Genomic DNA, 10,588 nt, shown 5'->3' with positions numbered 1-10,588 from the left:
TATTCGCTAATTAGTAATTACACACCGCCTTCGCCATGTTTGGCGTAAGATACTCAACACTCAACACTGCATGTTTAAAAGATATTGCGTGTTCGAGCGATTGCTGTTCATTACAGTTATATTACGGCATTTGATAAATTCTCTGCAGTTCAGACACAAACGCAGATGTTTATGCGCATATTTGAGGAATTATAGAAAGTATAAAATCAAGAACTACAATCGTACATTCAAAATGGTGAACAACAGTTCCTTATTAATTCCTTTTGCTAGCGTTCCTTTGCAATGGGGAATCGTGGAAATCTTCAACATGTTGACCGCAATCACCGGCGGTTTCTTGAACACCGCGGTGCTCATCACGTTCGTCACCCATCGCGCGTTTTTCACGCCATTCACCATTTACTTAATCAACCTGCTGATTGCTAATTTTATCGAAACCGCTTGCGCCAAATTATTTAACGTTCTATTCTCCGTTTGCCCACAATGCCGCACCCATTCCGCTTGCGACTTTTATCTCTTCACCAGCTACCTCGCCATGGCCGGGATGATCAACAGCCACCTGATAATCTCTTTCAATCGTTTGTGGGCTGTCGTCTTCCCGCATCACTACAAAATGCATCACTCAAAGGTCGTAGCGGGTGGGATTTGTGTCGTCATGTGGATGTACATCTTTGCCACGGTGATGCCGCAGTCAATTCTCGATTCCGTCTCTTTCCGTATTCCGTTTGCTAAATACGGCCGTTGTATGCTGAATTCCGATGCGCAACCAGTTTTGTGCTTAGCAACATTACTGACTGTCTATATCATTCCGGAAGTGATAATTTTACTGACGTTTCCAGTAATCTGGCATAAACGCCAGCGTCATCGAAAGGTACTGCAGATGAAGCTTTCCAAGCAGTCAACAAACATTGCGAGTGACATCACCGGCGGAAGGACAACGGGGAATATTCGCGCGGAATCGTCCAGGGCACAGAAGAAAAGCATGCAGGTACTGGTTGTTCTGATGGTCAGCATGGTGGTCTGCTGGGCGACGGTGATGGGCACCACGCTGGTGGCTTGTTTCATGGACTTCAAGAACCGGAACTACTTTAACGTGGCTACATGCCTGTTTGCTGTGGAAGCGGTGACCGATCCTATTCTATTTGGATTAGTGTTTAATCAGCATGCTCTCAAAAACTGGTATCTTCGCTGGAAAGCTAGAAAGTAAGGAAAAACAAGGCCGATGAAAATAGGTTACATTTCACTTCACTGTTGAACGGCCTCCCTCGTTCATGGAATTGTTGGCGGCGGCGCTTAATAATATGCATCTTCAAACGTCCCATTTTTTCATAATCAGCAATGACATTTACAACTGACCCAAGTGTCTGCACCCTACTACTGTGTCCTTTTTCGTCAACGAATTTGCTTTTGAAACGTTTTTTACAATCACACCACGCATTTATATCTTTGGACGTTTACACTGAACCTTTAGAATTTTTTGCTCTTTCTTATGAGTTATACCATGGTAATTTCGCAGCACGAGAAAGCGAAATTCGTTTAGTTTTGTCTAGGGTCAGAATGGCATGCCATCTGGAAACGTCACCCGGGGCTCCGAGGCTAGTGTGTACGCTTACGTAGCCTACCCGCTTGGGACTGCTTTTATTTCTGAACTCATCCCATTATCAGAAACGAGAAATGATCAGAAAACAAGATTCACAGTTCATTGTTATCGTGGGAATGAACGGTTTACTTGGTACCGCCTCGTAAACGCCGCAACAGAATATTATGGCAGGACTTCAGTATCAACATGACATTGTCAGCAGGTAGATTGACATATACGAGGACGAGCTTAGTATATGTGATAGACAAAACAACTAGCGAGAGAATCTGATAACCATGCCCGGCCAGTGCAACACGGGCAACCACCCAGGTTTGTCAGTGCTGGTAAACACATCACATTTAATACAAATAATCACCCCAGTAATACCGCACACTTTATTTCTTACAGTAACACTTTGACTTTGTAGAACCACATGTGAAATTTCAGAGGACTCACTTTTTACCAATTCTGAAAGATTTTTTAATTTAAGTCGGAGTATTTGTCACATCGCTAAGTCCGCTACGAGTGTTTCTTTTTCGCTTATTTTTCTGCAGCAGTTTTTCTGCTTCCCGTTGCTCGAGCTCTGCGATTACTTTACTGTCCGTTACTTTACTGTCCGTCCCTGCTTTGGCGCGCAGACGAGAATCTTGAAGTTTTCTCTTTCTCTGAGGATGAGCGCTCATGAAATTATGGTGCCAATCTGCAGCCACTTTGTCTGCTGCAACCGATGGAAGAAAACCTGCTTTAGAGATTGTGAACGCCACAATCTCTTCTATCTGTCAGGTTCCCCGTTCTACAAGCCTTCAGCGCCAAGGCCATAAAATCATCGTACGCTGCTGGTAAAGGCACGTCGCTGGCAGGTTCCTCCACACAATTCTCACTCAACGGTAGGCCCGAAATAACGCTGATACTCGCGCAAGAAATCTCCATCGCAGGTGCAGAAAACAAACTGGCAGGTAGCCGTACGTCGGTGATATTCTCATCGTAGTGCATCTCGCCAGATGAATCTTTATATTTAGATGGTAATTTTATAACATTATTATCAAGAGCTTGGTTAATTAATGTAAGTCACTGGTTACTGGAAATTTTGCGGAGAACCAATTATAAACAATGTTATAAAACCAAAACAAAACTCGCATTTAAATTTTAATACGAGTGTGCGTTACAGAAAATAGCAGGCCGTGTTCAGCTGACGGCTGTGTGACGGCGCGCGGCTACCGCCAGCCTAAGGTGGCTGACAGTGTTGCACAGCACGCAAATGGTTATCAGATTCTCTCGCTAGTTTTTTTGTCTATCACATGTACTAAGCTCGTCCTCGTACCTTACACTGCTTACCAAGCATGCGCATTCGTGACACTGCGCATAATTAATTAAGGCGCTGAACAACGTTTTCCATGCCAGCGCTTATTTTTATACGACATCCCTGCGTGCAGCAGAACTGATATTGGTCTTTTCTGAAAGTATTTGTTGTTGAACTGCGACCCAGGGCAGCGTTTTCAATTTTGCAGGTCAACAAATGCACGGCCGAAGGTTTTGTCCCTCCAACAATCAACGTGAATTTTTCTGTAGCTAGTTGTACAAAGTAGTCAAAAAGTAAAAGGTAAGTAAGGTTTATATTAGTCATGTAATTGTAAGGTATAATGCGGTGCACTGTCCATAGGCTACAGCACAGTGTAGAATTAACTTTTAAATTCTGTTTTGGCCACGCCCATTGGCCATGGCACATGAAATAATTTTTAGCCAACCCATATGGTTGTTCTAACGTTCTGCAAAAATTGAGAATTTTCTGAATTTATAGCCTCAGAATGTTCCGTGGTAAGTCAATGCAACGGTCGGTTCAGACCGCGAGACCGATACATAGTAATGAACGTGCAAACAACTACGTGCAAACGTGCAAACGTTGTGTGCAAACTGCATGCATTTCGAGACATTTTCAAAACATTTAATCGGCTTCAATTCCAAACCTACTGTACATCGAAAACCTTAGAAATCTTTTCTCTTTCTTTCAAGCTATAGCCCGCTCGTTTTGAACTTCTAAAACTTAAAATCGCTTATCGTGGCAACCAATGGAGCCTACGAGCCATAAAGCAGGCCCACGCTGGAAATTGGATTCAGATTCGGATTTGGATTACACACTCAAACTTGGACTCGCATTGCTCAAACTTGGATTTGGATCACTCAAACTTGGATTACAAATCCTGGATTACGTAACTTGTATTCCATAACTTGGATTAATAACTTGGATCACAGTAGACAGTACATTAGAAGTAGCCGGGATTTACATATTTAATGAGCTTGAACAATAGAATAAATTAAAAAATGACCAACGGTCGCATCGTCTGCAACGGCCGAGGTCAAAGGTTAATCCCCGCCAGGTGCACGCATATATACAGGTTAAAGGTCAACCGGCAGGTGGTATATATACATGTACACACTTCCGAGACACAGCATCTGTACATACGTATTAATTTAACTTTACATACGTATACATATCATAGTATACAGTACACTACTTAATATATACATCATTAAAGTATACACAGTACATACGTAGTACATAAATATACATACAGTACTTATTATGAATACATACTTTGTACACGTACTCTATCTGTACATACATCATGCATACTAATCACGGTACATACATAATAATAAAACCACCTGGCAACACAAAATATCCCGAGGTCAAGACAGATACGAAAAAAAATTTAGTTTGCGCTGTACTGATCTTGAAATTTCTAATATTTTTTATTTGTACTCTTCCGGCTCAAAATGGCAGATGACCGCACTATTTTTACCGCACACATGACCGCGGAGCAGCTATGGGATGCCGGTCTACACAATGCTACCAACTACGGACCGGTCCACCAACATCTGTTCGCGCTTAATGCTGCCGGGCGTCGTAGTATGGTAATAAAAATAAATTAATTAAAACATAATTTATTGAATAAATAGTAAGTAATAGATAATATATAATAATTTAAATAGAAATCTATAATATATTAATAAAAATATATATTTGCAACTTCGGGTATTCCTCCAGCTAACCCGTGTTAGCGCCGCCGTGCAGGCCTACTTCGAGCTCCGCCGCGGGCTTGAATCCGACATCGCTGAAATTGGGCATAACATCGCCCAGGAAGCCCGCGCGCGTGAGCGCGAGTGTAGCCTCGCGGCGGAAGAGGCCGGTCTATTGGCCACTGAGGAGAGGCAGCCATCCGGCGCCCGGCAGCGGAACTGCCGGACAGATCCCAACGAAGCGTACCGGTGGTGTATGGCCTATTTGGCCGGAAACCGGACCTTCGCGTCACCGTCGAATAACGGCCAGGTCATCCTGCAGCCGTACGCCGGTGCTCAAGTTGACCTGGCCCTCCGGGGCGAAAATTGGACCCGCGTCCTGGTTAGTGCGCACAAAACCGCGCGGAACACGAGGGACGCCGCCACAGGAGTAGGACGGTATGAGGAGCTGCTGGAGCTCCTCGGACAGCGTCTACAGCAGCTGCGTGCGCTGGACACCGCCGCCGGAGCCATCGAGCCCGACCGGCGGGATTTTTATCGCTGTTTTTGTTGCGCGGTCATGGGAATGGCTTCCGTGCGCCAGCTTACGCGGTCCGCTGATGACTTTGTTGCAGCGGTCGCTGGGCACGCCCATGTAGACATGGATCTTGATTAAATAAAAATACAAAAATAAAAACAAAATAAATAGAAAAACCATAGAAAAACGTAGAAAAATATAGAAAACAAATAGAAAAACGTGGAAAATATATAAAAACGTAAAAAACAAATAGAAAACTATAGAAAATAAATAGAAAACTATAGATACATTTAGAAAAATATCACAGAAAACTTATATTACAATAATTTTTAAAAATCATAGAAAAATCGGGGGACGTAGTCCACAAACCTCGAGCGTGGTGGGGCACAGCGCGTAATCATTCATTCATGGCCATGATTTGTGCCAAAAATTCATAAATCAAGGTCATGAATGTATGATTACGGCTGAGGGAGATGTCCGTCTTCGAGGTGGCATCGCGCGGAGGTCGTCGTCGGGCAGGCCCAGCACGCGATTAAAATTTGCTGTTGACAACCAGAATTCATAAGTCTGGTTGTCAACAGGAAATTTCAATCGTGCGGGCCTAGATGGATTTCGGGAGGAAGCTTGGGAAAAGGCACAACACGCAAGTACAATTCACAGTCAGAAATTCTGTTGGTTCTTTCATAATTTCTGACTATGAATTGTACTGGCGTGTTGTTGCCGTGCATCAGGGTTCCTCGCGATCTCCTGCCCGTCCGTGCTCAGCACATGGCAAATCTCCGCATACGAGCATAAAATAGTGATTCTAATATCAAACAGGAATATAAATTCTTAGTTTTGCTAGGAATTTATATTCCTGTCTAATATTAGAATTAAAAGAGTAAAAACAAAAATAAAAACAGGTTACCCGCACAGTTAGCAACATTGTACTAGTAGCGAGTACGCCAAGATGGTGTATGTGAGAAGAGATGGCTAGTACATAGCCGATATGAGAAGAGATACCCAGCACATAGGCGTACATGTGTACGACCACACCCATTAGTGGATTTCTGACCAATAAGAGTCTGTACACTAAAAATCATGCGAAAACATCGGAAATGGCTATCTTATTTGTTTCGCTACTTTTAGTTTGCAAAAATGGAGTATCCTTACAATGAATATGTTAGTACCTTGTCCGAAGGCACTGAATGGTATCGGTTAGGGAAGTCTGTTGCAGCGTTTTTGCAACCACATAAACCCGTAGTCTATTTACAGCCAATAATTTCACATTCGGATTCCAACGGGCATGTTGCCAAAAACTGGATTAAGTTAGGCCGACTGGAGCTAGCGCAGCTTATTCGTTTGGAGGATGACCATACAATGCGAAAAAGAGTTGATGCACGTCTGATCGGACCCCAACACATACCTTTACTGGGGAAGTCGGCAACTGTGCTGACAATCTTGCCACCGCATTGTGACGAGGATCTCCAAGACCCTGTCATCGAAATTCGTCAAGGACACAAGAAAATAGAATGCCTTTGATTGCTCTTGATCGTTTAATGCGTGAAATTGAAAAAAACCGATTTCGGATTTGAACTACCGTTTGGTACTGACCAGCCCACAGAGGTCTGGGATTCTGTTATTCTTCCTATGTTGTTCTCTGAGTGTTCGATTTAAATACAAACAACAGTCCGTGTGCATGAATATTTTTATTAAATACCGCGGGACATGGATTCGTGATTCGTTATTAGAATATTGATCAGACAAACAACAAGCGTGATATAGAATGAACAAGAACAAGAATGCATAATTCAAGACAAAGTAGCGCGAACAAGTTTTTCATGAGACTGATACGGACAGGCATTATTGAACGCAACAGATTTTTAAACTCGTTCTTGCAAAACTTTAGCCAGTTCAGAACCCATAACCTCAGGTTCCTCAATATCGTAACACGGCATCTTCATGATGACCGGAATCCTTCCATTTCCCAGCCGTGCCCCTGTGATGGCTCCGGCCATACTGGCGATAGTGTTCGTGTCTCCGCCCATCGAGATAGCCAAAATAATCGCTCTTTCGAAAGGATTATCTGTGTGAATCCCGGCAACCGGAGTCATTGCACGCACAGCGCAATAGATCGCCAACGGCTCAGTTTCCAACGCTTTAATTCCATTGCCCAGAGCTTTGACTACGTCCTGCGGTTCCGTATTGTCTGCCAAGAACTTCTGCACTTTCTTTAAACGGTTACTGTAAAACTTGAACTGATTATTGACTTCCATACTGTCACAGAAACTGATGAGCGCAGTAATAAAGCCAGCAGCGTCTGGATGCTGCAAATGCACAGCTTCAAAAATTGCGCAAGCCTGCAGCTTGGCCCCGCGAACGGCAAGCAAATTGCCGTGCGTCAAACGAGAACTCTGATCCACGTCTTTCAGAGCAGAATCCAGATCATAATAGTTATGCAGAACCAACGGTGCCACTCGAACAGCGGCACCGTTTCCGTACGAGCCAGTTCCACGGAATTGTTTGGCGGCCGGAAAATACACTGTTTTTGGCTGGATTCCGTTGAGTTTCCAAGCGAAGAACACATCTTTAACGGTAGTGAAAAACTTTCGTCTTTCTGGAAATTCGAAATAACAGTCGGCCAGATTCTGAGCAACGTGTGTATCGATAAACTTTTGACAGTCAATGAGTGAGTGAGCTACCGCCCCGCTCAAATACGATACGTCACTTGGCAGCCAGCAACTTTTGAAGGACAATGTTTCCACAACGGTCGGAAAGGCGATTGGTTGGATATCGCGCTTTCCTTGCTTGAACAACCCACCGGCACAATCGCCGATGTACGCCCCTATCAGGCAACCTTTGAAACGAGCAGAGTCATGAATTTTGCTAGGATCCATTTCTAAAATCTGAGAGTTTGACTCGATTTCTAAAATTTGGAAATGGCGTCCTATCGTGCTGTTATTCCGCCGGTCATGCTGCGCACACCACAGGCCAAGGACGTGAAAGTGCTTGGTCTAATAAATAGGTATCGAAGGAAAGGCTTCTGTGAGATTATGAATGCTTTGGATGGGCAAATTCAAGTCCTATTGGATCGTTTCCCATATCTGGGCGTTGGCATGTACTTGCACTTTTGCGATATAGCCGATTAGCCTGAAACAACGGTTCAGATCTCTTTGTGTCATTTTAAGAATAATTTTGAGAGAGATATTGTGTTGGATAAGTATCGATCTGCGAAGGTCACACAGTTCAACCGTTGGAAGTGGCTTCCTATTGTCCGCCGCTTGTGCTTTGGCGTTGTAGAGCCAACGCTCAAAGAACTGCATGGCAGCTGGAATTTCAACGTTCCCGAGAAGACGAAGGTGATTGGCTGTTTGTTTCTGGAAATGCCGGATCGATCAGGAATTAGAATCTGGCTGGACGGCATCAGCGGCGAGGAGGCGGAGCAACCGTTATTCAATTTTCAATTTCACTTGGTCAGACCATGGGTGACTATGGAACTTCTGACCCGAGGAAAATTTCACGGACCAGATTATTATTTACCGGATTCATCGTCATCATCGGATTTTCTTCTTGACGTAGACGAGATTGATGGAGAAGTTGTTGCAGATGGACCCAGCACTCAACAAAATGGAGGAGCAACAGGACCCAACGGATCCAAGACCTAACCTGAACAGCAACTGGTTTTGGTTATTTTATTATGGCATACCATTCATGCTCTCGCAGTGTATTCGCATTGTGTGTGTTATTTCACTTAAGCTGTACGACAAAATACCTTTGAAAGATGTGGTTTTTCCATTAATCAAGTTCTTGTTTGTGGAAAGTCGTCGTCTGTTGGGGTTTCCCCCTGATAAAAAGAATGGACTAATGTGTCTGATGTATTTTATCATTCTTTATCTTTTCTTATATCTGGCAGTTCTGGGTCTGGTAAATCTACCTTTGTAGCTAATCTTCTGCGTCACAATAAAATTTATCCTAAACCTGCGCGTGTTTTCTGGTTCTATAAGCAGTATCAGTCACTATATGATAAACTTTTGAACGAACAACATCCCATTGAATTTATTGAAGGTTTACCGGAGGAAATTTCTAATGCCAAGTTTTTTGATAAGCAGTACACCAACTCATGTGTTATTGATGACTTGCATTTAAAACAGAACACTAGTAAGCACGTCGCAACATTATTCTGTAATGGAGGCCGACATTCAAACACTTCTGTAATTTATCTGACACAGAACTTGTATTTCAAATAACCGTTTGGACGGGATATTCGACTAAACGCCAAAGTCATTGTGAGTTTTAAAAATCCACAAGACAAACAGCAGTTGCAGACACTGGGCCGCCAAATTTTTCCCAACCGTTTGAACTACTTTATGGACGCCGTTAATAAATGCTTTGATCGACCATATGGTTATATTGTTGTTGACCTTCAGCAATCAACGGACGACCGTTACAGACTTCGTGCTGCCATATTTGGAGAGAACAAAGCGAAAGCAATAAAAATTTTCATACCAGCATGATGGAGAAGAGCAAAACCTGGACTTGTTGACAGCCGTTGCGAACAGCAAGCCCAAGCTGGCTAAAGCTATTGTTAAAAATTCTGAGGACACATTGATTGATGCGATCACTGAGTGCGCATTGCAAATTGTCAGTGGGACTGTTCCTGTTACTGAACCGAGCAAAGCTGAACGAGTTAAAAAGATTATGCCATATATCAAGATTTTAGCAAAGAAAAGCATCTCAAAAAAGCATAAGCGAAATTTCCTTGTTCAAAAAGGCTTTGCTATATTATCCCTTATTATTCCTCCTGTAATATCATACGTATTGGGACGTGTTTAAGATGGCTCGACGAATGTTTTTGATTAACGAAGACCAGATGCGAACTTTACGGCCGCCGACCCCTCCGCCTAGCATGCGTCCGTTTGCGTCCACCTCGAAGCACTTGGACAGGTATGCCCAACCATTACATGATGCTGAGTCGCATCAACATCACGTACTCCATAATCCAGCTCTTACCACTGGACAAAAGTTAGTGACATACGACAACGCCATGGACCGTTATCAAGGACTAGTCAGTCAAGCGCAGGGACCTGTTTTACATCTAACGCCAAGCCCAAAACCTATGGATGAAGTTGATTCTCCCACCACGGCCAAAATTTCGGACTATATGCCAAAGACCCAGAAGAAAGCGGCTGAAGCATTGCTCAAGTTTCTCACAGATCACACTCGAATCGGTATATCTGCACGGCACGAGCCAGTCATCAACGGGACTTTAATACCTGATGCTAATATTGTGGACCTTATAAAATGGGCTACAGCTACCAACAACCCAGGACAAGGATCAAGACCGCAAGGCTTAGATATGTTTTGCGCGCAAAGTGCACGTCCCTACAAGCCTGTTTCCTAATACTAAGCGTCGTTAAGTGTTTTTAGATATTGTATCTAGCTTATCTACTACTGTAACACCGACAAAAAGTTGGGCAACATGAATTTAATAAAATTGA

The 10,588-nt window shown here is 43.4% G+C and overlaps 1 protein-coding gene across 1 annotated transcript; it reads left to right on the top strand.

Annotated features, from left to right (window-relative positions):
• The first annotated feature begins 232 nt into the window (after positions 1–232).
• On the top strand, positions 233–1,204 carry LOC129589574 (G-protein coupled receptor 183-like). Its single transcript, XM_055484373.1, has one exon. The coding sequence runs from the start codon at positions 233–235 to the stop codon at positions 1,202–1,204; it is 972 nt and encodes a 323-aa protein (XP_055340348.1).
• Positions 1,205–10,588: the final 9,384 nt, after the last annotated feature.

The sequence above is a fragment of the Paramacrobiotus metropolitanus genome, unplaced genomic scaffold, assembly GCF_019649055.1.
Source record: "Paramacrobiotus metropolitanus isolate TYO unplaced genomic scaffold, Prichtersi_v1.0 Parri_scaffold0000036, whole genome shotgun sequence".
In the NCBI taxonomy this organism is placed as follows: Eukaryota; Metazoa; Tardigrada; class Eutardigrada; order Parachela; family Macrobiotidae; genus Paramacrobiotus; species Paramacrobiotus metropolitanus.
Note: the sequence above shows the minus strand (reverse complement) of the source record. Positions and strands in the feature narration are given on the sequence as shown.